We start from the raw sequence: 15155 nt of genomic DNA, 5'->3' as shown, positions 1-15155 counted from the left end.
AGACAAACATCTATCTGCTGATTATTTTTTTAAAATATACACACACATATATATAAAAATATATATAATATTTATTTCTTACTCCTAACTTTGGAAATTCAGGCTTTCTTTCTGATTAACTGTGCCCCTACATAAAGTATTATGTAGTCTGAAAAATAGGAAGTTAGGTATTATTTTTAGATTCCTGCCATATGCTAGTGACATAGTGGCAATATTAACACTTCATTATGTATAACTTCAGATTATAATGAAACTCTGAACAACTGAGCATTTTAGATTGAAGAGTTTTACTACTTAAAAGTATTTTTCACCAGTGAATTATCTCTTTAGACATACTTTGGATGACAGACTTGAGTATAGTGGCTACTTCAAAGCACAATATTTTAACCACAAACTGTTTGCAAAAGTTACGCTTCTTGAGCAGAAAGTTTTCAGATTTACAGATAATTTTGTATTTCAAAAATCTGATTTCATCTGTTACCACTTTTGCTTACACTCAAAAATTAATTATACCTAATGCATTAAATTAAAGAGGTAGCTACAAACTGATTTGTATCTGTAAATATATATAGTTAGCACATAAAAGACCCTTCACCTATGTCTGTTTTAATAGCAAAGTGAGTTGTGCCACCGCCTCCAGTCTCAGAAATGTAAGTGCATGCAAAGGAAATAAAACAAGTTTTCAAAACTTGTTTATTTAACAGACTAGAAACCTGTAAGGAAATTGATACCCTTTACGAGGAGCCTGCCAACAGCAATCAATTGCTGACACAAGTTATTCAAAAGCAGGCTAAAATAAGCTGCATCTCTTACTGCACTGGTGTTGCCTCACAGTGTTGTTTCAGAACATGTAGGATGTAGGAGTTGGGATAGCAATATCATGGTGCTGAAGGAAAGCCTGGATGGACCCTTTTGCTGTTGTCTGGTGTCTTATTACTTCAGTCAGTCATCATGCTTTCTTTTTAACAAACAACTTCTTTAAAATGTATCTTGGTTTGATTTCTGTTTTAGTACTAAAGGGGAACAGTATAACTTACCAGTGAGGAACTGGATATAAGAGTGGCATTTGCTACCCTGTGTTCACGCTGCTTTTAAGATAATGATAGTTAAGAGCTTAAAGCTCCTAAATAAAACTGTAAAGGATTCTTTGGTTCTTTGCTATTTGGGGATCTGCTTAGTCTTCCTGATGAAAGAATGGCTTTTGATTTCAGTGAGGGGAGAAAAAGCCCACTATATTCTAACTATAAATTGACCTATATATTGTTTCCCTTTAATTGGTCACATATTTCTCTCTGGGTCGTGCTGGTTCTCTTTCATTTTTAGACTGAAATAAATATTTCTATTTTAAAGTTACTAGTGTTGATTTCCTTGCTGCATTGTACATGAGGAAATGTGCACTGAATTAAGTTGTTAACATTTTAGAAGGACAAACTAATACTGTAAGCATTGTTTTCATGTCAATTTTTAAATTGCGTACTGAGTACTAATTATAACTTGCATGTTCAAGTGTGTGTCTTACCCCTTTTTACACATAAACCCCTCCCTTGGCTTACCTTCTATATGGCTGCCTACCAACACGGTCACTGAATTTCAAGCTAGTGGAGGTTCCACTCTTCTGAACCTTGATTTCTTTGGGCCCGTGGATGACAGTAGCTCTAGCAGCACCACCACAATCCCAGGTCAGCAGAGTGTTAAAACCACAACTTTAATATTATAACGACTTACTAAAAGCATGAGCACATCACTTGACTTTCCTATAAACAAGGAGAAATTTTACATTGCATTTCTCTAAAATGTCTTTCTGCTGCATTTTTTCCTTTAATCTGTGTTCTGTTTTCTGATGTTTTGTATCAAGTGTGAAGTATTTAAATGGTACTGTCAGCTCTGTATCTGTCACATGCTGAAGGAATGAATGGCTCTCATGCTCTTGCAAATAAGTTGTTAAAACACTTGTTTCAAAGGAGGAATTTTAAAAGTTAACTTTTCTAAGCACTTAAAATGAAGCACTGAAAAATGCTGTAGATGTGACGATTCCCAAATAATGAGGCTTGTTCTCTCTTCTGAATGAGTGCCTCTAAATTTTATAGGATTATTATATTATTTGGAAGTTTGTGTGAATATAAAGTAATGGGGCTTAACATATCACAACTCTGCTGGGGTTTGCTGCTACCAGGAGGTTGTAACGTTATTTCTTTATGGGAACACAAAAAAAAAGTGTTTTAACAACATTCACAATAGAAAACAAGGAGAGTTGCATGTTTGTGGGACATTAGAAGTTCATGAACATTATTTATAAAACCAAAGCACTTTATCTGCAACTTACTCCCTTAAAAATGGGATAAAAACACCTGTCTCTCCATTGAATAATACATGGAGGTGATTGAATTCATTTATCGTGTGGTTTTAACATGCTCTGAGTATTTTGAATGAGCTTGTGAAAAACCAACACTTTGAATAAATTTCTGCAGGAATTTAAGAGAACATTCTGGGAATTTATCCCAGTGCATAGGTTAAGTAGAGAAGGCAAATTAACTCTTTCAGTACAATGCCTGAAGCCATGATAGTAACTTTCTTCATAGGAAGGGTTTTCCTCTTAATGATTTTACTTTTAAAAATCAGTTTTTAGAAGGTTTAGGGTTTTCCCCACATTTCATATAAGTGCTTATAAATATTAGTGTAATTTTTGTTTTTAAAAACCTGCTTTTTTTAGTTTTGAAATCTGATCAGGGAAGGTAATTTTGTGGCATCGCATTCGGAATGTTTTTTATCCCATCTATGAGAAATCCCATTATCAGATGGAGGGTGGCAGGTTTGTCATGGAAGTGACAGGTAGCAAATTCAAGGTGCTTGAGTCTTACAGATTCTTTTGTAAGTGTGTTCAAGTCTATCAACATAAAAGTTGTCAGTACCCAGTACGTGTACTGCTCGTGCAGTTGGATACGTTCTTGTGTCCTGATGGTGTGTACACTTGAAGTGATTACTGGAGGGGTACTGTCAGCCTTTTATTGCTTCTTTTTTTTTTACGTTGTTGTTGTTTCATCAAGTTACAGGTATTATTGCCTTCTGTGGTATGCCCTATAGTGCTTGTTTGTTGGTTTTTTGGTTTTGGCTTTTCTTTCCTCCTGACTTGTTTCTGGGAAAGTCATTTGTTTCTTGGCTTGCAGCTCGTGTGTTTGTGTATGTGTTTAGGAGCTTTGTGTGGGGTTTGGTTGGCTAACTTTCCTTTAATATCTCATTAAGGTTTTGCAGTGCTTTCCTTAAACATTCTCTAATCACTTGAATAAAATGGAGAATATGCAACTCTTTTGGTTATTTTTAACCGAAATAATTGAAGGACAAATTGTTAGTTCTTTTGGCTTAAAGAAACTTTTTATCTGTAATATAAGTTTGTTCTTTCTCTGAAGATCTTAATTTTACTTACTATAGATCTACACTATATTCTTCTCAGTCTGATTTCATGAATAACCAAAATCACCTTTTATTAAAATTTGCATTTTACATCATAAACAGGGAGTTACCCATTTCTAATATATTCCCAGAGATTTAGTGTATTGTTTTATTTTTCATGTTGATAGCTTAACATAAATGTAGCTGAATAAGAGGTACCTAAAGAACAGTAAATTGAGCAGTGACATTGTGCTACAATGAAAATGAATTCAGGACCGTAAATGTAAATATCGAAATGATGTGACTTAGCAGTTTGCATTTAACATTTGTTGCAGAGTTGCATGTCAAAGGACTTCTCGTTTCAATTCGTTTTACAATTTGTACCTTAATGGGATTTCGCAGGCTTTTGCAAGTCAAAGTGTATTTCTTCAAGTCCTTCTCTCCCTGTTTGAAAGTGGATATTTTCTGGAATATCTGGGCTTTTTCCTATTTCCAAGTTCTGTAAACATCTGAGAGTACTTAAAGTCTTGGTATACTGGTCTCAGGACAGTACGTATTTCAATGTTTTGCATGAAACTGGATTAAATTAATTTTGAAAATCCAGACTTAAAAAAATGTAGGTTGAAAGGACAACTGGTTAATTTCTAATCAACTTATATTAAATGGAGCAAACCTTCCTCTCCCCACCACCAGGTCCTGCAGTTTAATCAGGTTATTTTCTTAGTTTTACTTTTTGGTCACCTTAGTTTCCTAATGATGAAAGTGTGCTGAACTTGTGCACAAATAAAAAATGGTCAAGACACTGCTTGAGGAGAGTCTGTTCAAAGCAAACATGAGAATTATTAATCTCATCTGCTTGCGCACGTTGTACTGCAATTACTGTGTGGAAAAGGCAGGACAATAGGCATGGGCATTTTTTAATTTAGTAATCTTTCAGTATTTCAGGAGTGTTTCTAAAAGTGTCTTGATCCAGGCAAGTAGACTGGGTACAATCATCAGCACATCAGTTTATAAATGCTGGTTTTATATTAGGTAGCTACATGGGACCATCACATCCAAGTATTTGTAACGTTTGTTCTGCAGTAGTACGAAATGCTTCTGTGTGGTCCAAACCAGCTGGCCCTAGTGTTACACTAGTTTAGAATGCAGGTGTTTGTAAAACACCGTGCTTCTGCACAAAATTTCTATACTGTTTTTGAAAAATACTTGTAATTGTGGATGGTGCATACACATGTCTCATTTAAACCTGTGAAGCGTAAAATAGCTGAAACTGTAATTAGAGGAATATCACCGGTTTAAAATGCTTCTGAGCAATAAAATGTGTGGTAACAGTCATACCTCTTAATTTATTTTAATAATTCTAGTTCCTAGAAACTTTTTAAAGAAAACATATTTAATATTAAAAATTCTACAGCTACTTCCTACTGAGATGTGATGCTTGATGCATCACATATGTATTTTTTTTTTTTTGCATGCAAGTTTCCATTGTTTGCATTGTTTTCAGAATGATCTCTGCTGATAAAATTTGAAATCCATTCGCCACCTATGTGATGTCAAAATTCAGCATCTGACTTAAGATATCTGAAACTAGGAAATCAAGGCTGAAACACCCATATAGTTGGTGCCTTTTGAATACTTGAAAGGTGAAAAGGCAGCATAGGCTAAAAGTTTTGGTAGCATTATACATGTTAGTATGTAACTTTTTTAATAGCATTCCACTTGTATGTATTGTAAAAGCTGCTTTTCCTCCCTTTTTTAACACAACCTCTTATGAAAAGCAAGATAATAAATTCACTCTAATGCATGCCGGTGTTGTGTGTAATCTCTCGTTAAAGAGTTGGTCCCTGTTAACATGCAGTGTTCTTCTAATACAAACAGTTGAATTGAAGTAATTGAAACAGTTCATTTTAACACAGCTGACATTTTTGCAGGTGTTTCACTCTAGAAGGTAAATCAGATTTGTTTTGTTTACACTTAGGCTGAGACCTTGTATGCCAGACTTAATCCAATGTGTGTGTGTTTTGTACTACAACTATAAAAGCTGTTTAAAAGGATGGGGAGAGGGGATGGTGTTTTAGAAATGCAGACATGATCTGTGATGTTCTTTTCATGTATCTTGCAGTGATAAGTGATTCAGATGTTTACAGAAAACAGTCTCTAGCAAGTTGGTCTGTGACTAATGATGACTATAGCTGCCCCAAACTATCACTGATTATCATTTTATGCTATAAGGTGTGGATCCTGAGTTGTATGAATTGACAACCTCAAAACTGGAAACTTCCAATGCAAGCAACAGAGTGACTGATGCATTTGCAAGACTTATGTCCACAGTGGAGAAGGCAAGCACATCCACAAGGTAAATAATCTTTGTGCTTTTTTCTTCTTGTTCTAAAGGTGGTACAAAATGTGAGGAGTGAACGTGTGTGCTATTTTAGGTCAGAAGTACTTGAATGATCAAAAAGCTTAAATTTAATAATTACATTTAAATATGAAATTCATAGTACTGTAGTTTGTATTTCAAATTATCATAGAACTCTAAAATAAGGTAGGAAACCGTTCATGAGCTGAAAGAAAAAGATCACCAGGACAGATGTTGAAAAACTACAGCCAAAGACTGAACTGGAAGAAATTACTTTCTGAAGGACTGAGCTGATTCCTAAGAATGGAAAGGTAAACAGAACCACACAGTTATATTAGGGCTTTCACAGAAGACTCTCCTTGGTCCTCTGTGTAATTTTTAGATATGGAATGTTCCGCAAGTGAAACTATAAAACTGACTAATAATTATGGCAATATTTGTCCCTTCTAGCATCTGTCAAAACTTCAGTGATTAAACATCAGATTCATTTTCCCATTGCATGCTAAGGACCGATCATGTAATTGGTTTAGGTTGTCCTTTCTGCTTCATGGATCGCCTGCAAAGTTCTTCTGTACTTTTTTTATAGGTAGAACCTCTATAAAGGCTTCAGGGGTTGAACGTCTGTCTTGAAGTCTGGGCTGTTGCATGAGTACAGAACAGTCTCTCCACTTATAAGCTTGTATTCTTTGGGTTTATTTTTTGAATGTGTATCTTAGCAGTAGGATCCTGGACTGTCTTAACATATAATTAATGTCTATGCCCATTAAAAGAATTCCTGAGTGATTCTCACCAAGTAGAACGCTTCTATTGTTGAGGAAGTGCGTGTCTCAACATGCAACAAATATTAGGTGCTTTGCAACTAATAGATAGTAATATATCTCACTCATAAGTGAACATTAGGGTTTATTCAGCATTCTACAACAAAATAGATGTATTTCCGTGCAGCATAGCACTTAAAGAAGAGGAATGATTAAAGAGTTGTGGTTAATGTAATGATTTGTGATGGTGGGAGATAGCTGGCTGTCTTAAAATTACTAAAACTGTAATTTTCAAGAGCTCTTTTAAAACATGCTCTTCATTGAGAGAACTTAGCTTGCTAGTTTTCCTGTAGTGAAAATGTTCACGGTGAACACTAAATAAAAAGATCAGCAAGCCATGCAATTTCAAGGGAGAACCAGTAGAGGGAACTCCACACCTCAATGCTGATTTTTGTGTCTCAACTTTTAGATTGCCTTTTTTTTTTTTTTTTTGTCATCTATGGAGTTGCATGTAGTCTTTCTGAAGATACACTCGTGGAAAAGTTTGTCTTTGACTAATTAGAAAACATAGTTACAGTTGAAATATTTTTGGTATATTTTTTAAGTCTAATTTAAAAGTAGCCACAAATTCACAGCAAGACATACAAACCCCAGATATATCTATTAATTATTTTATCTCCACTCATAGATTTGTACCTATTTGCTTGCATTAAGATGTCTTAGCTTACTTTTTCTTTACAAGGCACAGGGAGGTCTGCTTTGCTTAAATGAGTGTTGACCGTCATTCTTCTGTATTGTTTTTTGATAAGAGAGTTTTGGGTTTTTTCCAATGCTTCCACAGTGCACTTGATGGGTCTTGCCTGCTCTGTCAAAGCTCTTTATCCAGATGTGAAAGTTCTTTCCCTATTCTGGAGAGCATTGCTTATTGATAAGAGGTTCTAGATCTGTGCTGTAGCAATGTATCAGGCTGTAGAAAGAGGCTGGGGGACGTCAGGCTTGGCGGTTAAGTTCAGACACGGACAAGGATTAGCTGTTTTAAAGCAACTCTTTTCACTCTTCAATACATTTTTTTATGTTTTTATCAACTCTGAATTTTAAAAATTTCAAGTGTGTTTTTCCTTTTTGATTTCATGCTCTGCAAAAGCAAAGCAGTCTGTTTTTCAAGCTAGAAACCTTCAGAGATATGAGAAGGTCTTATCTCAGCAGTATGGCAGATATGTTGGAGTGTGTTAGCTTTTTCTAATAAAATTGGTTTTCTTTTGAATTTTTTTTTTATTCTTTCTTAATGAACCAGGGACTTTAAAATAGGAGTGGCTGGGTACATATAACATTCATGCACCAACCTGGAACTATGGACTACTAGCTACTCATGGTAACTGATGAGGGAAGATGTGGCCAGTGTCAACTTCAGTTGTGCAAAGGCTATCCCATGTCTGTCTGTAACGTGTCTGAACTCAGGATCTTTCAGGATAAAGTTTAGAGTAAAAATACCATTGTTCAGCTTTAGAAAGCCATGTGTAGAGTCGTCTTGGTCTGAAATTCTACAGTGAGGGTGGTGAAGCACTGGAACATGTTGCCCAGAGAGGTGGTGGATGCCCCATCCCTGGAGATGTTCAAGGTCAGATTGAATGGGACTCTGAGCAACCTGATCCGGTTGGAGATGTCCCTGCTCCTTGCAGGGGGGTTGGACTAGATGACCTTTGAAGGTCCCTTCCAACCCAAACTATTCTGTGATTCTACAAAACAACTCCATCTTTTGCTTGCAAATCCCTCTTTTAAAGCTGTAAAGTCAATTTCTGAGAAGGAAAGTGTTCGGAGAGGAAGCTTCCCTCTCAGCTTGAGCCTGAAACTTCTATGGCAGCGTTACTGTTGAAGGTCAGGGATCCAGTACAGCATTCCACTGGGAGAGACTCTGCAGCCTTGCCCAGTTCCATAGAATTGGCAGAGATCAAAAGTTATCTGCTGTGTTTTTGAAGGAAAGCAGAGCACTGATAATTTTCCAAGAAATGTTTGAGACCTTCGTTTAAACTGGAAATTCTCCTTGTGGGCAATGTTGGATGGAGCAGGCTACCTCTTAATTACAGAGTGATTTTTTTAAACTACATTTCTCTAATCAACTCATTGTTGCTTTTAGAGCCTGACCTTGCTGGTGCTATCCGCAAAACCCTTTGCAAACACGAGAATGACTGAAGTCCTGAAAGACTTGAACGCTGCAGGAAGGGGTTGGAATGCAAAACAGAACAGTGAGGTGTCAGTGACACATTGACAAAGCATTCCCTATTTCTTGCTAAATTTTCTTCCAACAACTTTCCTGCCTGTCAGTCTGGCTAACTTCTTGCAGCTTAGTGTTAACATGCCTTTGAAAAGGAAACTTTATGCCAACAGGTAGAGGGACTTGCAATTATTTGCTTAGGTAAGGGCATCCCCTCTATCTTGGGAGGAACTGTAACTCAGTGCAAGAGAAGAGATGGATGGGGGCCAAGTGTTCTGTAAACGGTATTTTAATGCCTAAATAGGCAGGGACCCTGTTTTGAGCCAGGGCTGGGTCATTTAATGGTTTAGTAATGAAAAGTTCAGGTTCCAAAGCATACAGAGGTAGTACAGATTGCCACTGACAATCCCCTTGGGTGTCCATTCTGTAAGCTACGGTAGCTAGAAATTAAGAGTGCATGAGTAGAAGCTCTGCAATAGCCCCCCACAGACCAAAGATTGGCAAAAGAATCTCTTGACAGTGGGAGCATCTTCATCTGAAATTAATGGACCTGACGCAGTTCTTTCTCTTGCCTCTATGAAAAGTCATGACAGTTATTAGGCAATTTGGTAAGCTTTAAGGGTAAAAACAGTCTGCAGTGGTGACTGAGGAATGGAGGCTTTAGGCTGTCTCATCCCCCTCTGCACTGAGATAATTTTCAAGGTTTTGAGCCTCGTTACCAAGTGATTGTATCTGTAGCTGTAACTTGGTCATAGTTAAATAACATTTGCTGTGCGTGTGTGTTAGCTTGTCCTTCTTTCTCGATGCTTTTTACAGAGCACATTAAGTAGATAAATTACTGCAAAGGGCCTCCAAGCAGGAGGGAAGCATTCAACAATCGGCTGAGATTCACATCTGACTGTGCTCACTAGTGTGCGTGTTCTGCGGTGATGTTACAGAGACCAGCTAGTACAGCGAGAGCAGTAGCATCCTCCTGTGATACAGGTCCTCTGTATGATCACCAAATAAAACGCAGCACTGCCTCAGGGACCCAGCAGTGCCATTTCTTAGCATGCCACAACTGAGCAGAGGAGAAAGAGGCATATAAATAGCAAGGAGTGTGTGAGCTCCATCTCAGTGCCTGATTAACAATTACAGGAACTCCTTTTAATGCAGATCTCTGAGTCAGCCCTCTTCCTTTGGTTTCCTCTGTCAAACACTCCTTTGTTAGCTGTAAGTCCTTGATCACCAGGAGTTTGTACCTTTAAGAGGCTTGTGGTAAGTGATTACTAATAGTGGCACCAGATACTGATAACACAGTGGTGGGTGAGAGCCACATTTCAACAGCTCAGAGATAGTCCTTCGAGTGCAAACAGAGCTGACTGTGAAGTTGTTAGAGAAGGAGCCACATATTGGCTCTCTGCTTTTTCCTTCAGTAAATCCAGCACGCAGCTTTGTTTATCCTCCAGAATTTGGTAATCTGCCTAGTCAGTGGCTCATGAAATTCCACTGCAGCAGAGAAAAGAAAATATTGCCATTCTAGTGAAGGAAAGTCAGATTTAGTATCTAGGCTGCCTTATCTAGAGATCTTTCATCAAGTGGAGATTTCAAGTAGCAAACAAAAGTGATAGTTCAGTGTCAACACAATGATCAGTGATGTCAAGGATGAGTTTGACTCCAGCTCTTTTTTTTTTTTTTTTTTTTTTTTTTTTTTTCTTTTCTTCTCCTAGCTAAGAAATTCTGAGACTGCTGCTGAAGCACACACATAGCCCCTTGCTTTCCCCTGATCTCTGAACAGTTCAGGAAACAATCCTGATGGGTGCTGACAAAAGAAAATATAAGTACGTGCTGCTTTGTGATCAGAGTGGTGATTGTCCTCTCATAGGCTCAGTTTAAAGTTTATAGCTAAGACAAGATATAGAAAGGACATTTCTGAAGTGTTCTGGGGAAAAGCAGTTTGGTTCAAGCCTTTTGTCTCAGCTTTTTACCCCAAAGATGAGGGAGCTTACTTAGATAGAATTTCTGATGTTGTTACAGGGTGTAGCAGGTGCCTTTTTGGAACTGGAATAATGCTTGATGGAAAACTGAGTATTTCTAGTAACAGGCAGCATTCTTCGAAGAAAAGTCAGATGTGTGTAAAGTGTGGATGTTTGGGCAGAGGAGGGGAGTTTTCTGTGGCAGTTTGAGCCAGGCTTCATTTTACTTAGGAAATGTGAAGGTTTTTTTGCATAATAGTGAGAACCAAGTGACTTGGGGTTCAGACCTCTTTATTCATTTGCGCTCAGTGATTCTTGTGAATATAATGCAAAAGGCAAAGTAAACACCAGTGATTCCCAGTCTGCTTTATGTATCATTATGGCTACACATGCTGCTGCACCTCGAAGCAAGTAGCTGCAAGTTGTGAGCCATCTTTTGCTGCAGATGAGCCCTGGGGGGGGAAAAAGGGTTTGTGGATCTCTATGTAGAGCAGTATGATGTATAATCTGAGAGTGGTCATGTTGGAAACATGGCATAAGTACCTTTTTCCTTTCAAAAGAAGTAAGTTAGGAACTGTAATGTCCTGCCAGGATTTTTCCACTTTATTTTGAAAGATTATACTGAATATAGGTAACTTAGAATGAATGCTTCTATTGTCTTATCCCTAGAATATGGGCATGATTGTCTCTTCAAGTGAGTCTCTTCACGCTGGAACCTGCCAAAAATAAGAAAAAATATATTAAAATTAGCATCTGAGTAGGATTTTTTTTCCTTATTGCACTGATATACAGGAACATCTTGCTGACTTTCTATGTTAACATTTTGGTAGGCAGGTAGGTATTATAACATTAGACTACCTTCAAGTAGCTTACAGAAGTGCCTGTCAATGGGAGACAAACTGACAGAACATTACTTCAAACAGTGATTCTTTCAGTGATCCAAGGGATATCAGGTAGTGGATTAATGCACTTTGTTCTTTTCTTCTCAACAGGAAGCCTAAAAAGGAAGAACATCTTAGTGAAGAGGCTGCCAAGGTGATTTCTAGCCTTCCTGACTTAACTTTCATGCATGCCAAGGTGTTGATGTTCCCAGCCACATTAACACCTTCAACAAGCTGCCAAGAAAAGGTAGACTAAAGTGATGTGAATTGGACATTTTCTATTGATTTTTTTTTTTTTTTTCCCTCTGTGGGTCGTAAAAAGCAATCTTGCTTTAATTAAAAAAAAATCAAGTTCAGATGATTTGTTGGTAAGCAGCACTAGAAAGGTATACATAGTAATGTATATTTATTTACATACTGGAGTCCTAAATTTATATTAGAGAAAAATGTAAATAATTGGGGGTAAATCTTTTTGAAGATCTATTCTTTTTGTTGTGCTGGGGTGTATACATTTATGTCTTTGTGAAATACACTGGTGGTGTCCTTCTTACAAAACTTTAAAAAGTTAAAAAAAAAAAAAAGAAAAAAAAGAAAAAGTACTAGAAACATGTAATGAAAATTTCAGTCTTCACAATCTGTGAAGTCCCCCTTAAAGGTTTTCAGATTGCATTGAGCATCTTTTTCTTTCTTGTCTATATTAAAATACTTACTGCTGGGAAAAAAAAGCAAAAGATGACATTATCCCTTTGCAGGTTTTCAGTTATTGTTATTTCTTTAAAACACAGTAATTTTTTTTGTGTTTGAACAAGCTTATGATGTGTTTTCCTTTTCTTCTCCCCCATCCCCTCCCCCTGTTTGATTGGTTGGCTGATCAATTTTTATGTTCTTAAACTTCAATAGTATGGCTCTGTCATATAGCCTTTTGAAAGGTATGGTGTCAGTAACTTCTTGTTCCAGTTATGGATCACTGTCTAAACACTTGATTTTTTTTTTTTGAGTCACTAGAAGGTTGTCTGCTTTTAATCAGTTTGATTTGGAAAAGAAGGACCAAAACTATATGAATGTCTTACAATGAAATTTACCTGTTAAAGATTTTTATGTTCTGTTGTACCACTATTCCTGTTTGATTTTGCACAGTGTAAAATGACATAATCATAGATTGCTATGGTTTTAGGCTGTATATACAGTAAAAAACTATGGGTTGTAAATGTTTGGGGAAATTCCTATGGAAAAAAGAGAGCTATGTAGAAGAACCTGTAAAAAGGTCAATGTGCATGCCCAAGGTCTTTTGAGATTTAAGTGTGTAAATTTCCTTTTAGCTTACACAAAATAAAATAATTTAAAAGATACGTATGTATACAGTCTGCTCTCTTTTTATAAAGAATGCATACATTATTCACGTTTCTGTTGATGGTAAAATCGATACACTGCATTAACAGTAGAACCTTCTAATTTGTGTTGCACAGTCCCATGAAACACACATGTTAGAGTCCTGCAGAAGGAGAAGGAGACTTTTTTCTTCAGTTGTTCTGTGTCTTTGAATGTTTTTGTGGTGCAGTCTTATTTCTGTTTCCAACTTGCCTTCTGGCTTGTAGGGCTCAAGACGTGTAGGTATTCTGGGTTAGAGACTTCTTCAAAGTAATTGGCAATACTCAGCTCTAAGAAACATAAATTATTGGTGATGTCAGAAAGAAATAGGCAAAAGCATTTGTCCTTAGAAATAAAAATGTAAACGTAGCATTCACTGAAGTTTCCCAACATGTTAGCTTGCGCTGTAACTCTTTCAGCAACGTTTCTTCAGAGGATATCAGTGGACTGTCTGCAGGTAAGGCATGCTCTGAGTGCTGATATTTCTTAAGGATGTTTTTCATGGGCATAGGCTCTCCACATCTAACCTTCACTATATGCACAGCTCTTTAAGTTCAGTAATCCCCACCGGTTCATTCCCTCTTCTTTGAATTCTTTATCATCTGAGAGTCCTTGCATCAGAAAAGTTAAAGTTTGAGTTTGGTGTCCTCAGCTGGTAAGCTGAAATGTTGTCCTTACAAAAGGAAGCTTTTTTTTTTTTTCATTCTAGGGAGTCCTCTTAAAATGTCCTCAAGAGATGAGTGCTGGAGTTCCACCTTTGTGAACCCAGGAGCTTCAGGGAGCATTGGTCACTCAGAATTGGGGGAGCTGCTCCTACGGTTGTGATAAAGCTGGTTTGTAAAGGCTAAACCAGCTCCTTTGCCCTCCAATTAGCGCTGCAGCATACAGTGCTGTGGTATAAAACTGCACCCTGTTGTAGCTGCAAACCCTGTTTTATGCAAAAGCCATCTGCTTTACCACGTATCCCCAAAACCACTTCCATTTGCTGCTTCTGCCCATTTTCATTACACCACTGACTCCATGCCTGTTTCATGTCAAAATCAGCTTTACTAATCTCACAGGTTTAGCATAGTATTCCTTAGTGCATGCTTATTGTACCATTCGGTTCTGGTGTTGGGCTGCTGTATGTTAAAATCGTTCCTTTTGTTTTTGGAACTGTGGCATGGCCCTTGGAGCCAGAGTAGTGGTATAGTTGCAGCAGAGAGCTATAGCTATTGTTTCAAGGAGAATGTTTAGGAGCTGACTCATGATCCTTGTCTGGCAGCAAGTGGACTGAAGTATTAAGAAGAGGTGGGGGTGAAAGTGCCAGCTGCAAGTTGATCTTTAGTCTCCTCACAATTGCCTCTAGAGGCAGCTGCCCATTTGTCTTCCAGTCTCCAAGTGCAGTACTGGTGGCCTGCTGTAAATGGGGGGAGGGGGAAGAAATGGCAGGGTGAAAAGGAGATTTCTATTGTGACTGATGTACCAATCTGAAACTTGGTGAAACCTGGTACTACCTTGAGTGTTTATGGGGTTTTTATGTTCTTTCTGCATCCCACAGATCTTCACAGTGCTGAAAGACATAAATCTTCCATCTGAATTCAGCCTTTTGAAGTGAATGCTGCTTGCCTTAAAATTGTAGCATTGCTTTTTGCCTCCTAGCTTAAGACTCCTTCTTTCTTGGCAATTGTGGAATGGATAGACTCCTTTACCCCTCTCCTCCTGTCTCATTCAGGTAGCTTTGTTCTTATGCAGGAAGTTTTGTCTAGCAGATCCGGACACATTGGGGTTGTCCTTCCGTGCTGTTCCTGTTAACATGGTATGTGTTATCTAGTTTAATCTTGCCATAGGTTTATGGCCAGGATGGTAATTGATACTTTCTGCACATACGTGTTGCTGTGCATTGTCATCAGACTTGTCATTGTCATCAGACTTCTCAATGTGTGTCATATTCACTCGAGAACTAGTGTCATTTAATAGTGAGGCGCTTGTGTGCTCATCCAACAGAAGCAGCAGAGGACACTCGGTTCAGATGCAATTGCCTGAGTTGGAACGTGGCCATGAAGCAAAGTCCAAAACTCCCACTGTGAAGCGAGCTGCAGGCCCCTGAATGACTGCTAAGAAGAGCTGGACTCTGCTTGTATTATCCAAAAGACTGCACTCTGATGCTTAGCGGTTCAGTGCTGGCTTACTGGGAGCATTACCACCTGCTGCAGGTGTTAGCAGTGCTGTACTTCCCACAGCACTTGAAATGTT

At 37.8% G+C, this 15155-nt stretch overlaps 1 protein-coding gene across 3 annotated transcripts in view; it reads left to right on the top strand.

Annotated features, from left to right (window-relative positions):
* The window catches only part of AFTPH (aftiphilin), a 47859-nt gene extending 34958 nt beyond the window's left edge, over positions 1-12901 (top strand). Inside the window, exons 8-10 of one of the 3 annotated variants that reach the window (XM_086743278.1) lie at positions 1596-1679; positions 5620-5743; positions 11664-12901. In XM_086743278.1, the coding sequence (XP_086599404.1) occupies positions 1596-1679; positions 5620-5743; positions 11664-11808 (353 nt within the window). In that variant the 3' untranslated portion in view covers positions 11809-12901. Of the gene's footprint in view, positions 1-1507; positions 1680-5619; positions 5744-11663 lie in introns of those variants that run through there. The other 2 variants (XR_015257973.1, XM_086743279.1) reach the window with 2 other exon arrangements.
* Positions 12902-15155: the final 2254 nt, after the last annotated feature.

This window comes from Chlamydotis macqueenii, chromosome 3, assembly GCF_036417535.1.
Source record: "Chlamydotis macqueenii isolate bChlMac1 chromosome 3, bChlMac1.mat, whole genome shotgun sequence".
NCBI lineage: Eukaryota > Metazoa > Chordata > Aves > Otidiformes > Otididae > Chlamydotis > Chlamydotis macqueenii.
This window is presented reverse-complemented; position numbering and strand designations above follow the sequence as displayed.